This window comes from Salmo trutta, chromosome 10 (assembly GCF_901001165.1).
Source record: "Salmo trutta chromosome 10, fSalTru1.1, whole genome shotgun sequence".
NCBI classification, from domain to species: Eukaryota; Metazoa; Chordata; class Actinopteri; order Salmoniformes; family Salmonidae; genus Salmo; species Salmo trutta.
This window is the reverse complement of record NC_042966.1, coordinates 36,013,081-36,031,165: the sequence shown is the minus strand read 5'-3', so window position 1 is coordinate 36,031,165 and position 18,085 is coordinate 36,013,081. Positions and strand designations below refer to the sequence as shown.

Sequence of the window (18,085 nt, the reverse complement as noted above, 5' to 3'; positions counted from 1 at the left end):
GACACCGGATAAGACAAGAGAATACTCCAGATGTAACAGACTGACCCTAGCCCCCCGACACATAAACTACTGCAGCATAAATACTGGAGGCTGAGACAGGAGGGATCAGAAGACACTGTGGCCCCATCCGATGATACCCCCGGACAGGGCCAAACAGGCAGGATATAACCCCACCCACTTTGCCAAAGCACAGCCCCCACACCACTAGAGGGATATCTACAACCACCAACTTACCGTCCGAAGACAAGGCCGAGTATAGCCCACAAAGATGTCCGCCACGGCACAACCCAAGGGGGGGGCGCCAACCCAGACAGGAAGACCACGTCAGTGGCTCAACCTACTCAAGTGACGCACCCCTCCCATGGACGGCATGGAAGAACACCAGTAAGTCAGTGACTCAGCCCCTGTAAAAGGGTTAGAGGCAGAGAATCCCAGTGGGAAGAGGGGAACCGACAAGGCAGAGACAGCAAGGGCGGTTCGTTGCTCCAGCCTTTCCGTTCACCTTCACACTCCTGGGCCAGACTATACTTAATCATAGGACCTACTGAAGAGATAAGTCTTCAGTAAAGACTTAAAGGTTGAGACTGAGTCTGCGTCTCTCTCATGGGTAGGCAGACCATTCCATAAAAATGGAGCTCTATAGGAGAAAGCCCTACCTCCAGCCGTTTGCTTAGAAATTCTAGGGACAATTAGGAGGCCTGCGTCTTGTGACCGTAGCGTACGTGTAGGTATGTACGGCAGGACCAAATCGGAAAGATAGGTAGGAGCAAGCCCATGTAATGCTTTGTAGGTTAGCAGTAAAACCTTGAAATCAGCCCTTGCCTTAACAGGAAGCCAGTGTAGGGAAGCTAGCACTGGAGTAATATGATCAAATTTTTTGGTTCTAGTCAGGATTCTAGCAGCCGTATTTAGCACTAACTGAAGTTTGTTTAGTGCTTTATCCGGGTAGCCGGAAAGTAGAGCATTGCAGTAGTCGAGCCTAGAAGTAACAAAAGCATGGATTAATTTTTCTGCGTCATTTTTGGACAGAAAGTTTCTGATTTTTGCAATGTTACGTAGATGGAAAAAAGCTGTCCTTGAAGCAGTCTTGATATGTTCTTCAAAAGAGAGATCAGGGTCCAGAGTAACGCCGAGGTCCTTCACAGTTTTATTTGAGACGACTGTACAACCATCCAGATTAATTGTCAGATTCAACAGAAGATCTCTTTGTTTCTTGGGACCTAGGACAAGCATCTCTGTTTTGTCCGAGTTTAAAAGTAGAAAATTTGCAGCCATCCACTTCCTTATGTCTGAAACACAGGCTTCTAGCGAGAGCAATTTTGGGGCTTCACCATGTTTCATTGAAATGTACAGCTGTGTGTCGTCCGCATAGCAGTGAAATTTAACATTATGTTTTCGAATGACATCCCCAAGAGGTAAAATATATAGTGAAAACAATAGTGGTCCTAGAACGGAACCTTGAGGAACACCGAAATTTACAATTGATTTGTCAGAGGACGGACCATTCACAGAGACAAACTGATATCTTTCCGACAGATAAGATCTAAACCAGCCAGAGCTTTGAACTCGTTGAGAACGGCGATTGGCTGATGGCAAACAAGCTGTGTCAACCATAAACTAAAAGTACAGCTATCACTTTCAAAAACGTTATCAATATATTCATGTTTTTAATAAGTAACGTTTTGTTGTCGCATTTAACTGTCGAATATGCTGTATCCCATGTGTCCTCTGTATTCCCTGTGTACCCTGTGTCCCCTGTATACCCTGTATACCCTGTATTCCCTGTGTCGCCTGTATCCCCTGTATGCCCTGTGTCCCCTGTGTCCCCTTTATTCCCTGCGTCCCCTGTATCTCTCTGTGTCCCCTGCGTCCCCTGTATTCCCTGCGTCCCCTGTATCCCCTGTATACCCTGTGTCCTCTGTGTCCCCTGTATCCCTTGTGTCCCCTGTGCTCCCTGTCCCCTGTATCCCTTGTGTCCCCTGTGCTCCCTGTGTCCCCTGTGTCCCCTGTATACCCTGTGTCCTCTGTGTCCCCTGTATCCCTTGTGTCCCCTGTGTCCTCTGTATCCCTTGTGTCCCCTGTGTCCTCTGTATCCCCCTGTATACCTGTGTCCCCTGTGTCCCCTGTGTCCCTTGTGTCCCCTGTGTCCCCTGTGTCCCTTGTATCCTCTGTATCCCCTGTGTCCCTTGTATCCTCTGTATCCCCTGTATACCCTGTGTCCCCTGTGTCCCTTGTATCCTCTGTGTCCCCTGTGTCCCCTGTATCTCTGTATCCCCCTGTATACCCTGTATCCTCTGTTTCCCCTGTATCTCCCTGTGTCCCCTGTATACCCTGTACCTTGAGCCTTCTTGGATGGGCACTCCTAATGTAATGCTATGGCAACATCCAAGAGGCTTGAATTTTCGAGCTCTCCCCATAGACTTTGCGGTGACATAGTGTCTCCATGAGTGACAGAACATTGAGCCAATCACGGCGCAACCAGAGAACATTACCAACCCCTAAGCTCCGTATTTTCCACTGCTGCCCCACCACCACAGAAAGCACTGAGCTAGGCTGAAACACATACATTTTGGAACTTGTAGTGGATATTTGAATCAATAATGAGGAGAGACAAGGTCAATCAACAATCAGGATATTAACTTTATTAAAATAACTTATTGATAAGGTATTTTACCCACACAAAAGTGAACAGAGTGAGAGAGCCCACTGAGTGGAGTGAGCCTCTGGGTTTTATACCATCTCAAGATAGGTACAACCTCAGAGATGACGTACAATGGTTCCAAACACATCCTGTGCCAGCACTTGGCCTCCAGTATAAAGAATGTGTTGTTTTGTTCAGTACTAAGAACACAAAAGGACATATTTCGTTACTTAGTCTCCACCTTGCTAAAAAAAAGGAACCAGGGGAGAGGACAATATACCCCAATGCCCAAGGAGGGGGTGACTGACGCACAGACATTGTGGAGACAAGTGATTGGTTCCCCATTACTCACACCATCCCTTCACATGGTTTATGTTAGATGCACATTCACCTATGGAAACAATGTTCTCTTCTGACCTCCTTTGCCCTATTCTCTTTCTGATATTCTGCATAGCAGCAGGGACATGTTGTTTGTCTATGGAGATTGCATGGCTTAGTGCTCAATTTTATACACCAGTCAGCAACACGTGTGGCTGAAATAGCCGAATCCACACATTTTAAGGGGTGTCCACATACTTCTGTATATAGTGTAATTTCCTACATATCTCATGTGTGTCCAGTAGGCTGCGCCTCATTCACAACCTGGAAAAGTTTTTATCTCCAGTAAAAAAAATAATCTTAAATTACAGACGGGAAAGGTCTGTAGCATAGCCAAACACGTGAATGGACCACGTGATGCTAGGCCTATGTATAACATTTTATTGGGTCTCGGGTTAATATTTTTTTAGCAAAGGTTTGCGAGGTAGTATTTTGTTGTGGAGAGCACAGAGCACACGCTGCCCAGCACACCCCCCTCTCTCCATCTAGCGCGGTCTGGCATTCGGAAAGAACAACTTTGCAGCAGAATCGAACAACCTGGACTGAGTGGTAGACGTAGCATAGTAAACGTAACTCCAGTGGCGTAATGTAACGTTTTGTATTTATTGATTTTATTTTCATTTAACTAGGCAAGTCAGTTAAGAACAAATTCTTATTTACAATGACGGGTTGCTGTCATACCTGGTCCATAGACTGCTTAAAAACAACAACATGTAATTTGGGAATTTGGGTGAACTATCCCTTTAAATAACCTTCTGTCTCATGTGACCATACCCCCCCCAAAAAAAAGAAATGTTGTAAAAAATTATAATATAATAAACACCTATCTTTTCCCACTAGCACTGACTTTGCTGATAAATACTTTGTTGAGGGAAAATGTACTTGATACGATTGCGATGGGTTGTTGTCTCACCTAGCTATCTTAAAATTAATACACTAATTGTAAGTTGCTCTGGATAAGAGTGTCTGCTCAATGACTAAAATGTAAAAAAAATATTTTAAAAAAGTTGATCATACTAATTTGAGTATCCTGATTTAAGTTTACTATGCTACGTCTAGTCTATGAGACCAGGCTGAATCGAAGCAGCAAGATCGGTGGCAGAATGCTGCAGTTTAACTGGATTTAACAACGGTGTGGGGCTCTGTCCTCGAATGAAGAGGAAGCTAATATCGATTTATTTTAATCTTCTTGGTTTGGACAGGTGTAGCCTAATAATCATGCAAATGAAAGCCAACATTTTTATGTGGGCCGTTTACACAGCGGCACCTCGTTTACATGCTGATTGATTTTAGTTCAAGATGTCTTTATCTGCATCGACAAATATCCCACCTGCACTGACAGCGGATCAGCTAACGGTCATCGTGGCCTCCGGTGAGTAATGGCAGTCACAAAAACGAAAAAAGTAGACTGCTGCTAAACCATGAACATATATATTCAGTCTACATAAACCTGTTGCTCTGATACAGGACTGTTGATTGTTTGGTTATAACTGTTGATTGTTTAGGTTATATATGTTTTGCATGTGTTATAAATACACATTTAAAAGGAATCATGTATAATTTATATGTTTACATTAATGCCATTAAAGCTTGTTAGTCACGTCTGTCACGTCTGTGTTCTTGATGCCTCATTTCTGTAGTGTCCTGCCTGGTGTTCTTCGTAGTGATTCTCGTGCTCCTCGTGGTCTTGTACAGGAAAGACCCTTTCTGCTGCAGGGTGTCGAACAACCAGCACTGTACAGTAAGGAGATAAGTCAATTGGTTGGTAGGGCATGGCACTTGTAATGCCAGGATAGTGGGTTCGAATCCCGGGACCACCCATATGCAAAAATGTATGCACGCATGACTGTAAGTCTATAAATTGTTTTGGATGAAAGCTAATTTCTATATTATTGTTATAAACAGGGACAACATGTTATAAACGCCTAATGTATATTTATATCCTCTCTGATGCAGGGTCATCCAACACTATACAGGAAGACTATACATGTTATACATGTGTAATTAACAGGGAAACGTGTTATATTGTACATATAAAGACCCATGCACAGTAAGGACATAAACACCTTACAAATGTGATATAAACATCTACAGGGCTTACCCTAATCTCATCACTAAGGTCATTTACAAATGGCTATAACGGTATTATACATGTGCTATAACCCCTGCAAGGTCAGGCCTTAACAAGGAGCTCATTATCATCCCAAACCCGGGTCTCTGGCGTGAAAGGCAAACACCCTCCGCATCGCAACCAATAGGGTTAACCCACTTGGTAGGAATGTAACGTGGATCATATAGCGAGGATCGCTACAATATCATAAACATGTTCACCAGCTGGGAGCCTGATTACAGTAACAGGAGTCTGGTAAACGAGGCTAGAGAAACATCCATAAACCATTATGTACTCACTGAGACAAAATAATATGAACACAGGTACAACAGAGTACTATAAACTCTGTGGAACTTTGTATACATGTGTAATAATGGATTTCAGTAACCAATAAGAGTACTATAAACTCTGTGGAACTTTGTATACATGTGTAATAATGGATTTCAGTAACCAATAAGAACGAGATACGATAAAGGAGAATGATGTCATAATACATTTGCAGTTTTTTTTTTTGCTCTAGCATGAAACATTCACAAGTTAGTTCAGGTGAAGAGAGATTCCTGTTTGTTTTTCTGCAGCAAGTAGACCAGACCTTATGGGCCCTGGTCAAAAGTAATGCAGTATACGGGCTATTCTACAGACGTGGTGTAAATTGGGGGTTGGTAATCAATTTACATTTGTATCGTATTTCTCCCAAACTTTCAGCACACATCTTCCAACATATGTCAAGTAGACATATATACTATTCACACACTTTGTTTTTTATTGCATATTTGAAATATTTACCTGAATCCATTACCACCCCACTAAGTTTGTTACTACCGAAACAAAGTGGAAAAGTTCAAATTAAGGGAGAACCGTCTACAGTAGTGATCATTTGGATTCATTTTGATTAACCTTCTATTACAGATTAGAAATGTTATTGGCAGACCAAATTAAGAAAATAGTCAAAACATGACTTTTTACCAGATTTTCAAAACCTTTAAATTTAATTTAGAGAAATATCATCTCTATTATTCTCTGCAAAATGTTCCATGTTGATTGTATGAATCTCAAACTTGTAGATTTAATTAAATATGCATCTAGCTAATTATGTTGTTAGATGTGGAAATTATCCCTTTACCTATCTTTCTTTTGGCAAAATAACAGGCGCTTTGGTGACAAGTGTCAATCATAGAGATAAATAGAGGACTCTAGCTGGATATAACCAATGTTCCCTCTAAACTGCACGCTTCCGTGGACACACAGCTCCCCCGGGACTGCAGTACAGAAGAAATATCAGCCTGCGCAGAGAAGCACAATATTGAAATTCACTCAACTTCCTAGAGTTTTCCCCGTTAGTTAACACTACCGACGTTTTCCTTTACTGTGGGAATTTTGATCAAATCAATGCAATATTAGCCACTTTCATTGCAACATACTGAAACAAAACTAACTATGCAAGAGATGTTGTTGTAGGCAGAACGCAGCAGAGTAGGATTTTATTTAATTGACAGGCACAACTCAGGCCTGTACTCTACACAGACTGGTGCGCCATAACCAATCAGAGCTGCAGTAGGCCTATATGCAAATAGACCATTGCCATATGTGGATCTGTGCCATTCACTTTGAACTGGACTGTTTTTACAGCATGAGCGATCGTGAGTAGATGCGTTTGTTTTGAGATCAAAGCGAGAGCTAACGTGTATGAATATGGCCGATGTCAGTAAACATCTGCAAAAAAGCGTAATGAAATTGAACTAATTCTTATTTACAGTGATGGCCTACACCAGCCAAACCCAGACGACACTGGGCGCCACCCTATGGGACTCCCAATCACAGCCGGAGGTGTTACAGCCTGGATTCAAACCAGGGACTGTAGTGACACCTCTTGTACTGAGATGCAGTGCCTTAGAACGCTGCGCCACTCGGGAGCCCTTAAGAGGGTGTGAACAATGCTGAACGGGTGTAGACAAAGAATAGCTCTTCACTATATACCAAAACATTCAAAGGCCTTTTTCGCAAAAGTGAGTTTAGAAGTTGATCAACTTTCAAAGCAGAATTACTTTCCCATTTTTCCTCAAATGCAGTGTATGATATACCATTTTGTAGCTCTGAATCTCTACTTTTATCCAATGTAAAAAACACAATTTCAAATGTTGCTACGTAAGACTGAATCCAGGTGGTGAGTCACATTGTGTTCATATTCTTTGCTAGTTAGTGAGGTATTAGCCCAGTTATAGATCATTTGTAGTCAGCAATGGGGGAGTGATTGCTTCCTACAAGAACATAAAACATGTACATTTCTAGACATCTTTGAAAAGCGATTCAGGTAAAGAGCTTTTTTTGTTGTCTTATAGGGGCAGTGTTGTGTTTTGAGACAGACATTATTTGGTATGGAAATAATTATGCATTTTATTTTGTAAAGTGGTTTCTAGCATCACCTCCTTGTCTGAAGGACAAGTGGATAAACAGGTTAATGTCAAGCCCTGCATGTTTTTTTTCAAAAGACCCATGGAATGTAGGCCTACATTGAACACCACACATCGGCTGCTACTGTAGGCTGAATGACAGAACAGTTATTTCCATGTTAAAATGTTATGGGATGTATTTTCTCCATTGTTTTTGATGGTAAGCCACTGGTAGGTTTACATTATGATCAAATAACCACAGCAGCCTACTTGACCACTGTTAAAACTAACTTAAAGTGGGTACAGCCTCAGTGTTCACAGTAAACGCGTGCCGAAAGTTGCACAGAATTTTCACAACGTTCAAGTTTGCGCTCAGCAGACCTGAAATTTGTTCAATGACGAAAATAATGAGTGGGAACATTGGATATAAGTCGTTTTAGTATAGAGATTGAGCCATTGAGGTCTTCCACTATTTAAAAGTTGTCAACTGGGTGGGGATTCTTATGGGTTGGGAGTGATCAGCCAATGATCAGAGAGCATTGTCTTCTTCTTCAAATTGGGATGCCTATGGTTTGTAAACCAAAAACTAAGGCACTACCCAGGAGCCAAGACCAAGATTTATGCCAGGACATTGGTCCCAAGATTCAGATCCAATGAGTTGGGATATGACAAGTAAAAAAATGTGTTTATGTGGTCTCAAGACCACTAGATCAAGAGTCTATGGGCCCTTTCTTCAATTGTAAGAAACTCAAGAAGAGTAAACTAGAGCACAGTACAGTAGAGCACATTCCTATAGTGTTCAGTACAGTACAGTACAGAACAGTCCTTTAGAGTACAGTAGATTAGGGTACATCACAGTACAGTAGAGTACAGTACAGTCCTATAATGTACAGTACAGTAGAGTACAGTACAGTCCTTTAGAGTACAGTAGATTAGGGTACATCACAGTACAGTAGAGTACAGTACAGTCCTTTAGAGTACAGTAGATTAGGGTACATCACAGTACAGTAGAGTACAGTACAGTCCTTTAGAGTACAGTAGATTAGGGTACATCACAGTACAGTAGAGTACAGTACAGTCCTATAATGTACAGTACAGTAGAGTACAGTACAGTCCTTTAGAGTACAGTAGATTAGGGTACATCACAGTACAGTAGAGTACAGTCCTATAGTGTGCAGTACAGTAGATTAGGGTACATCACAGTACAGTAGAGTACAGTACAGTCCTTTAGAGTACAGTAGATTAGGGTACATCACAGTACAGTAAAGCACAGTCCTATAGTGTACAGTACATTATTTATTTATTTTATTTAAGTAGGCAAGTCAGTTAAGAACAAATTCTTATTTACAGTGACAGCCTACCCCCGGCCAAACCCTAGTGGATGTAGTGGCTGTTTTAAAAGGTTTACGTGAATAATATTTCCCTGAGCAGCTCTGTTTCCTGTATTTGTTCTGATACAGAGCTGAGAGAGCAGGCAGTGCACAGCCCAGTTGATAAGGTTAAGGTCATTACCCCCTGCTTTTTGTATCCATATTTTTCTCCCCTATTGAGAATGCAACCAGAGATAAACTCTCCTTTGACTTTTTGGTTGGTTGTATCAAAAACATTGTTATTCTTCTGTTAATATACAGCAATTTGTTATTCAACCATCTGAGATAACCTTTCATGAGTGTGTTTTTCCTTTGCATCACATGCTAGTCAGTTACAGTGAAGGCCATCCTCCAGCCCCATTTGCCTCCCACTCCTTTCCTTCCACTCATTCAAGCCAAACATTTTCAATATTAACCTTGAAAATATCAACACTGTTGCTTTGTTAAACCAGTATTAGTTGATTATATTACAAATGATGCTGTGATATTATGGAGGCTGCCAGGGGATTGTGTGTGCACAGTGATGTCTCATGTTAAAATCCATATACCGTTATCAGTAGGGAACAGGTATCCATGAGACTGCAACAGAGTGTCAGAGCCGAGACAGAGGGATAAACAAAGAGACGGTTGGATCTAACTGTAGAATTTGGCAAAGGCATTTTCCATTGTGTGGTCGAATGTGCATAACATGCATCAGATCAGCAGAATAGCTCTGGTAGCCCTTATCAAGACTGATTCTAATTTAGTGGAGTATATTATTGGGCTTGAAGAAAATCTAATTATAGCTCTATAGCCAAGTTACTCAATCACCGCCTAGTAACCTAGGTTGAGGTTAATTCATTGGAGATTTGTATTGAACTGTTGTCATGCCTTTGTTGTTGCTGCTGCGTTACTAATTGTAAAGATAGAATAGAACAGAATAGAATAACTTTATTTTACACCGACTGAACTTTGGTAAGATTTAAGACAATTTTCCACTGTAGTGTAGACAGACTTTAACAAGTCTTCCCTCTTCTCTCCCTACCCAGGATGCTCCACCCCAGTACAACAGAAGACAGTCTCTAGTGGTGTCTCCCTACGATGAACGTACTGCTGCCACGGCCCACGGAAACATTGGATCCCAGGTGAAAAAAAGCCTCCGTCTTTACATAGTAGGGGAGAGTGGGGTAAGTTTAGCCATTTTGTTCATTCAGCATCACTCTGTCAAGGGAAATATGGTATTCTTTCTAACAAAGATATCCACATATATTTCAGGATGTTGTGTATACCTGGTAATAATCAGAATACATGTAAACTTTACAGTTTTGAAAGCATAGCTTGTCCAAAAAAAGTGGTCTTTCATCATAACTTACTCAGGGTATGGGGTAAGTAGAGTCGCAGGACAGGGTAAGTAGAGCCGCGGGACAGGGTAAGTAGAGCCGTGGGACAGGGTTGGTAGAGCCGCGGGACAGGGTAAGTATGAATTTCAATAAGCATTTTTCTACGGCTGGCCATGCTTTCCACCTAACTACCCCTACTGCATTCAACAGCACTGCACCCCCCACAGCTACTCGCCCAAGCCTCCCCCATTTCTCCTTCTCCCAAATCCATTCAGCTGATGTTCTGAAAGAGCTGCAAAATCTGGACCCCTACAAATCAGCTGGGCTTGACAATCTGGACCCTTTCTTTCTAAAATTATCTGCCGAAATTATTGCAACCCCTATTACTAGCCTGTTCAACCTCTCTTTCGTGTCGTCTGAGATTCCCATAGATTGGAAAGCAGCTGCTGTCATCCCCCTCTTCAAAGGAGGTGACACTCTTGACCCAAATTGCTACAGACCTATATCCATCCTACCCTGCCTTTCTAAGGTCTTCGAAAGCCAAGTCAACAAACAGATTACCGACTATTTTGAATCCCACCGCACCCTCTCCGCTATGCAATCTGGTTTCAGAGCTGGTCATGGGTGCACCTCAGCCACGCTCAAGGTCCTAAACGACATCGTAACCGCCATCGATAAGAAACATTACTGTGCTGCCGTATTCATTGACCTGGCCAAAGCTTTTGACTCTGTTAATCACCACATCCTCATCGGCAGACTTAGTAGCCTTGGTTTCTCAAACGATTGCGTCGCCTGGTTCACCAACTACTTCTCTGACAGAGTTCAGTGTGTCAAATCGGAGGGCCTACTGTCTGGACCTCTGGCAGTCTCTATGGGGGTACCACAGGGTTCAATTCTTGGGCCAACTCTTTTCTCTGTATACATCAATGATGTCGCTCTTGCTGCTGGTGAATCTCTGATCCACCTCTACGCAGACGGCACCATTCTGTATACTTCTGGCCCTTCTTTGGACACTGTGTTAACAACCCTCCAGACGAGCTTCAATGCCATTCAACTCTCCTTCCGTGGTCTCCAACTGCTCCTAAACACAAGTAAAACTAAATGCATGCTCTTCAACCGATCGCTGCCTGCACCTGCCCGCCCATCCAGCATAACTTCTCTGGACGGTTCTAACTTAGAATTTGTGGACAACTACAAATACCTAGGTGTCTGGTTAGACTGTAAACTCTCCTTCCAGACTCACATCAATCATCTCCAATCCAAAGTGAAATCTAGAATTGGCTTCCTATTTCGCAACAAAGCATCCTTCACTCATGCTGCCAAACATACCCTCGTAAAACTGACCATCCTACCAATCCTCGACTTCGGCGATGTCATTTACAAAATAGCCTCCAATACCCTACTCAACAAGCTGGATGCAGTCTATCACAGTGCCATCCGTTTTGTCACCAAAGCCCCATATACAACCCACCACTGCGACCTGTATGCTCTCGTTGGCTGGCCTTCACTTCATAATCGTCGCCAAACACATTGGCTCCAGGTCATCTACAAGACCCTGCTAGGTAAAGTCCCCCCTTATCTCCGCTCACTGGTCACCATAGCAGCACCCACCTGTAGCACGCGCTCCAGCAGGTATATCTCTCTGGTCACCCCTAAAGCCAACTCCTCCTTTGGTCGTCTCTCCTTCCAGTTCTCAGCTGCCAATGACTGGAACGAACTACAAAAATCTCTAAAACTGGAAACACTTATCTCCCTCACTAGCTTTAAGCACCAGCTGTCAGAGCAGCTCACAGATCTCTGCACCTGTACATAGCCCATCTTTAATTGAGCCCAAACTACTACCTTTTCCCCTACTGTATTTATTTATTTTATTTATTTTGCTCCTTTGCACCATATTATTTATATTTTAACTTTTAACTTTCTTCAAACTACAAATCTACCATTCCAGTGTTTTTCTTGCCATACTTTATTTACTTTGCCACCATGGAATTTTTTTTTGCCTTTACCTCCCTTATCTCACATCATTTGCTCACATTGTATATAGTCTTATTTTTTTCTACTGCATCATTGATTGTATGTTGTTTTACTCCATGTGTAACTCTGTGTTTTTGTATGTTGTCGAACTGCTTTGCTTTATCTTGGCCAGGTCGCAATTGTAAATGAGAACTTGTTCTCAACTTGCCTACCTGGTTAAATAAAGGTGAAAAAAATAAATAAATAAATAAATAAATAAAGTAGAGCCGCGGGACAGGGTAAGTAGAGCCGCGGGACAGGGTAAGTAGAGCCGCGGGACAGGGTAGGTAGAGCCGCGGGACAGGGTAGGTAGAGCCGCGGGACAGGGTAGGTAGAGCCGCGGGACAGGGTAGGTAGAGCCGCGGGACAGGGTAAGTAGAGCCGCGGGACAGGGTAAGTAGAGCCGCGGAACAGGGTAAGTAGAGCCGCGGGACAGGGTAAGTTGAGCCGCGGGACAGGGTAAGTAGAGCCGCGGGACAGGGTAGGTTGAGCCGCGGGACAGGGTAGGTTGAGCCGCGGGACAGGGTAAGTAGAGCCGCGGGACAGGGTAAGTAGAGCCGCGGGACAGGGTATGTAGAGCCGCGGGACAGGGTAAGTAGAGCCGCGGGACAGGGTAAGTAGAGCCGCGGGACAGGGTAAGTAGAGCCGCGGGACAGGGTAAGTAGAGCCGCGGGACAGGGTAAGTTAAGCCGCGGGACAGGGTAAGTTGAGCCGCGGGACAGGGTAAGTAGAGCCGCGGGACAGGGTAAGTTAAGCCGCGGGACAGGGTAAGTTGAGCCGCGGGACAGGGTAAGTAGAGCCGCGGGACAGGGTAAGTAGAGCCGCGGGACAGGGTAGGTTAAGCCGCGGGACAGGGTAAGTTAAGCCGCGGACAGGGTAAGTTGAGCCGCGGGACAGGGTAAGTTAAGCCGCGGGACAGGGTAGGTTAAGCCGCGGGACAGGGTAAGTTAAGCCGCGGGACAGGGTAAGTTAAGCCGCGGGACAGGGTAAGTTGAGCCGCGGGACAGGGTAAGTTAAGCCGCCTACACATTTCTGTACTGAATGAAATATTACCACTACTTTTTTAAAACCATGTCTATCTTTATTTCCCAAACACAATTCAACACAATCACAATCATATTTTAGCCCTCTAGACTCTATTGTCTATGCCTGTGGGGTTCTACTAAACTAACATATGGAGTTATTTTTAGGTGGCCATACCAAGGATCATTTAGCTATTTGATTTGGAATTTTACGACCCCTTTAGGTATCCCAAATGTATTTTATAATTTTTTTTGATGAAACATTGAATTTGGCCTTACTGCTATTAGCCTATAGAAATGTAATGAATAACAGATTCATACATAGAAAAACAGATGTCCTATATCTAAGAGATTAAATAAAGATCAGGAGATGTATTTTTTTACACCTATTTAGCCTCTTTTTTAGGCACTAAACTACTTCCACACAGTATGTACTTCCATTCATTTTTTAAACTGGTACTGGTACTGGTACTGGTACTGGTACTGGTACTGGTACTGGTACTGGGCACTTTCAGGCGAGTCTCGTGAGGCTTGTCGGCGTCCTAGAGCAAAACAACCGACATGTACTGTGCATGTAATGAAAGAGTCACCTTTCCATAGAGGGGTCATATTAGTGTGTAGCCCAAAACGTTTGGACGCTACAGACAGAAGTTGGCAGATCGGCGGTACCGACTTCAGACGAGTCTAGTGACGCTTGTGGGGGTTGTAGAGCAAAACTATAATAGAGATCTCTAGCCTAACAGACAGATTTGTATGGGGATTTTTTAAATTATGCTAATTATATTTCCATGGGGGGAAATGGACTCAAGAGGGTTTTAACACAGGCTTAACACCTAAGAAACACTTTATACTTTTTTAAACACTTTTTACACAGGCAAGGCCCTGTTGTTACCTCATATCCCAGCAATAATGCCTTGCATTACGCCTGGGAAGAAAACATTTCAATTTGCTCAATTTGACTCAAACTATTGACTCAAATTTAACATGGCCATTGGCTCAATCTACCCTAAGGCAAACATTTGAAATATATTAGCCCACACAGCTACAAGGATGCACTTCCATGTAGGTTTAGGACCTCATATTGAAGCTTATAGAGGAGCTTGTTTTTTGTACCTAACTTGCTTAAACACTTTTTCCATGTGGTTACTTCCTCCACAAAGTCCATGAAATTATGACCTCTTCCTAAATATTCGGTAAAATTATACATTTTGTGTATGGTTTACTAGAAACAAGGGTGGCTCAACTTACCCCACACTCCCCTATTACACATCAAGATTTAGGTATTAATTCATTCACTTCTCCCTATTATAATCTCTATTTAAAAACCATCTGAGCTGCTTTCACATTGTTATTGATGCCCAGTGCCGTTTGTAATTAGGCTGCGTTTACACAGGCAGCCCAATTCTGATCTTTTTCCACTAACTGGTCTTTTGACCAATCAGATCAACTGTTGAAAAATAGAAAAAGTGATATCATATAAACATGTTTGGTGTGTGTCTGCAGCTTCCAGGGAGGCTGTTTATCATCGGTAAGCCCAGCAGCTATCACCTGGATGGGATCCTGCCCCGCCTTCCGTCCTACGAGAGCGTCCGTAAGAAGGACCGTCAGAGACAGATCCACTCTATGATAGCCGACCGCTTTGGTATCAGCCCCACACAGTCTGAAACGGAGGTCAGTCACTCCTCTGTTCTGGACCTATTTTTATTATGTATTGTTCACTGCCTATATAAAGATCTATTTTGCCATTGATTTATTCAAGCCTTATTTTACCATGTAAGTTGACTAAGAACACATTCTCATTTACATTCAATGAAATTGTGGAAGGATGTTGCAGGGCTCCCTTGTAAAAGAGACCTTGCTCTCAATGGGATTCCCTGTTGAGATCAAGGTCAAATAAAAATGAATATATTCATACATAGAATATTTATTTATTACAGTAAATTTGATCTCATAAAATGTCTCTGTACCTACAGCCTCCTCCGACGTATGAGGAGACGCTTCGCCAGTCCATGATCATCTCCTCTGAAGACCTACAGTCTGTTGAGGCACTTCCCTCAGACCTCCCTCTCTCCACCTCTACCTCCAGCCTTGAACACACAGTGGCAGTAGCCCCGTCACCCTACCACCCTATTCAGAGCCCGACCCAGGAACCCCTCTCTGTCTAGACCAGGAGTTATTTGAGGGCCGGAACACTACTGGTTTTCAACTTCGCATTTTAACTAGAGACTCATGTTTCTACCCTTTGCAAGAGAAAAGAAGACAAATCAACAAAGAAAGAGACATTGTCATGATAATGCATGAGTCAGTTTCACTCAGAGTTTGTCCTCCTGAGACTAACGCTCTCAACTCTGACTGTCTCTGTTGCTGTAGTGAGTGGATTTAACATGACTGTATGCTGTAAATGGCTTGATATCCTGCCACTGGCAATGATATCCTTTATCAGCTAAATAATCAAATCAGCCTACATTTCAAACTCTAGACATGCTCGGGTGTGTGGAAAGAAGATGTCCGCACCTCACAAGCAGACATATTATGCTTCATCACAACGTCCGATGTCGTAGACAACCACAAAACAAGGACATTGTCTCGGGTTGAACGTGTTAATGATAAATCTAAATCTCCTTGTTTCAAAAGAACACCGAGCTGTGAATACCCAGCTACCTGACATGTGATGATGGCGGCTTTGAGTGTAGGGCCAGACCAGAGAGCTGTTGTGGTTGAACACATCACTAATTATTAACACTACTGAGACAGACAATGCCTATGTCCCAAATGGCACCCTAATCCCCATGTAGTGCACTACATAGGAAATAGGGTCCCATTTGAGACACAATCAAAGTGTGTTCACTCAGGAACAGTTGACCAGGGACTGTTTGTCTTAAGCCAGGTCAAACTAACTATGCACAGAGAAACTCTCCATGACCCTGACGTTTTATGACCGTGACGTTCCGTACTTTTTGAAACTGCACTGTCGGTTAGGGGCTCGTAAGTAAGCATTTCACTGTAAGGTCTACATCTGTTGTACTCGGCACATGTGACTAATACAATTTGATTTGATTTACCTCCTGGGCTAAACTGGAATGGGTTTGTCAATGTGTTTAGACTGAGATACGTTATGTAACTATGTAAAACATTCATATTATGTGTGACCCAAATCAAACAAAAAAACATGTGAAAGTAATAGTTAAATAGCTGAAGCAAAAAAATAGGTGAACTAAAGTAGATATAAATTACCTATCCGCTTTTTAAAAAAGTTCACTCTGACCACGTTTCCATCCACATTTTTAATGCTAGTAAAGTCATACCTTATAAAAAAGATTCCAAATCACAACAGCTGTGAAGGAAACAAGAAGTTTCAGTACAATTTTATAAATGCTGACAGATCATTTGTTCGTTCGACATGGTGGGATCTTTTTGTGTCTGTAAAATGTGTTATGCGAGAAATGGCGGTGGAAACTCGTTTATGCACAAATATTGATATAACAACCATCGTATGGAAGTAAACTTGGAGTCACGCGATGACATGGTGTGTGTGGTCCTCCCACTACGACTGGGGAATCCATGCAGTTTATTAGAATACAGATGAAATAAATGATGAACTTCACAGGGGGGTGAAAGTGCATAGTGATGAGCTTGATGCTCCTTACCAATAAATATTGAGGGTCTTATTCTGGTGATTGATGCTTGACTGCCATTTGACAAAAACAAATATTTTTGCTCCTATCCATAATAATCTCATCATGTAGACTAGTATCTACAAGCTGTTGGCTAGAGCGAACGTGCCAAGACCAATGAGCCTGTCCTCCTACAGCTCCCCCCACCAGCCTCCATTGCAGAGTAGGCACATTTACTATTTAACGTAACAGTTTTTTGTGACAAAACGATCAGTAGAAGTGAAAATGCGATGGCAACATATTGAACTTTAGACTTTTATTAAGTACATGAAAACTTAAGCAAAAAAGAAAATTGTGTGTGTACTACGTCATCACCCACTGATTTTTATTTGCAAGAAGTCAGTTTGAATTACACCACTAGTGGGAAAATGTCCATATTTTCTTTATGCAGATTTATTGGATATTCACATGAAAATCTGTCTCAAATTAAATGGAAAACTAGCTAGTGAGACAAATTAGTTCAGATTTGTTGTATTAACTTGACCTATATTCATCTGACAGGATTGCTATCAAACTTACTGTCAAGGTGTCAAAAGGGAACACTCCTGCTGTTCTGTTCATTGACATTTGTTAGAGTTAATTTGTCCGTTTTTCTCTACCGGGCACAAATATGTCCATATCCTAGAATAGATGGTGAGTAACGTCAGCAAAGGGAGTAGCAACCTCATTTTAACCTCTCCCTCTTTGCAGAGTTTCTCTCCCCAAAATCCAATCTTCCCCTAAGCACTTACAAATCTTATAACACAACACGCTCTAAACTACAGCGCTCATCAGTTATTAGAGGGCCTCCATGAGAAGTGTTTTGACAAGCTGTCATGTTGTGGTGAATGTACCAGGGCCTTCGGTATGTATTCCACACTCCCCTGCATTCCACTGGGAGGAGTTAACATACCATCTGTAACTCATACTCTCAAAATAAATGGCACCTAACTCACTCTACAAGTTCTGAGTAAAGTATGATTTGTAAAATACTATAAACATCCTGCCATCACACTGGGCACAGACGTCAGTCCAAATTCTAGTTTTGATTTACATTTGGTGGAGTTGTCAACTACTGTGAATTCAACTACAACAAAACATCTCACCATGTCATTGGATTTAGGTTCAAAGTTTGGCGAAAGACAAATTCACTTACGTTGATTACTTTTTTTCAAATTGAATCAGTTTT

The 18,085-nt window shown here is 42.4% G+C and overlaps 1 protein-coding gene across 1 annotated transcript; it reads left to right on the top strand.

The window, feature by feature from the left end:
• The first annotated feature begins 4,023 nt into the window (after window positions 1–4,023).
• Window positions 4,024–16,411, top strand: LOC115201666 (uncharacterized). The gene is made up of 5 exons (XM_029765481.1): window positions 4,024–4,391; window positions 4,660–4,760; window positions 9,918–10,013; window positions 14,747–14,914; window positions 15,217–16,411. The coding sequence occupies exons 1-5, from the start codon at window positions 4,319–4,321 to the stop codon at window positions 15,406–15,408; spliced, it is 630 nt and encodes a 209-aa protein (XP_029621341.1). The 5' UTR covers window positions 4,024–4,318; the 3' UTR covers window positions 15,409–16,411.
• The last annotated feature ends 1,674 nt before the right edge of the window (window positions 16,412–18,085 follow it).

Bases quoted from the DNA above. Each gene is read 5' to 3' on its own strand.
- LOC115201666 (XM_029765481.1), top strand. From the start codon at position 4,319: ATGTCTTTATCTGCATCGACAAATATCCCACCTGCACTGACAGCGGAT. The intron at 4,392-4,659 runs GTGAGTAATGGC...TCATTTCTGTAG, and splicing joins AACGGTCATCGTGGCCTCCG to TGTCCTGCCTGGTGTTCTTC. The intron at 4,761-9,917 runs GTAAGGAGATAA...CTCCCTACCCAG, and splicing joins CGAACAACCAGCACTGTACA to GATGCTCCACCCCAGTACAA.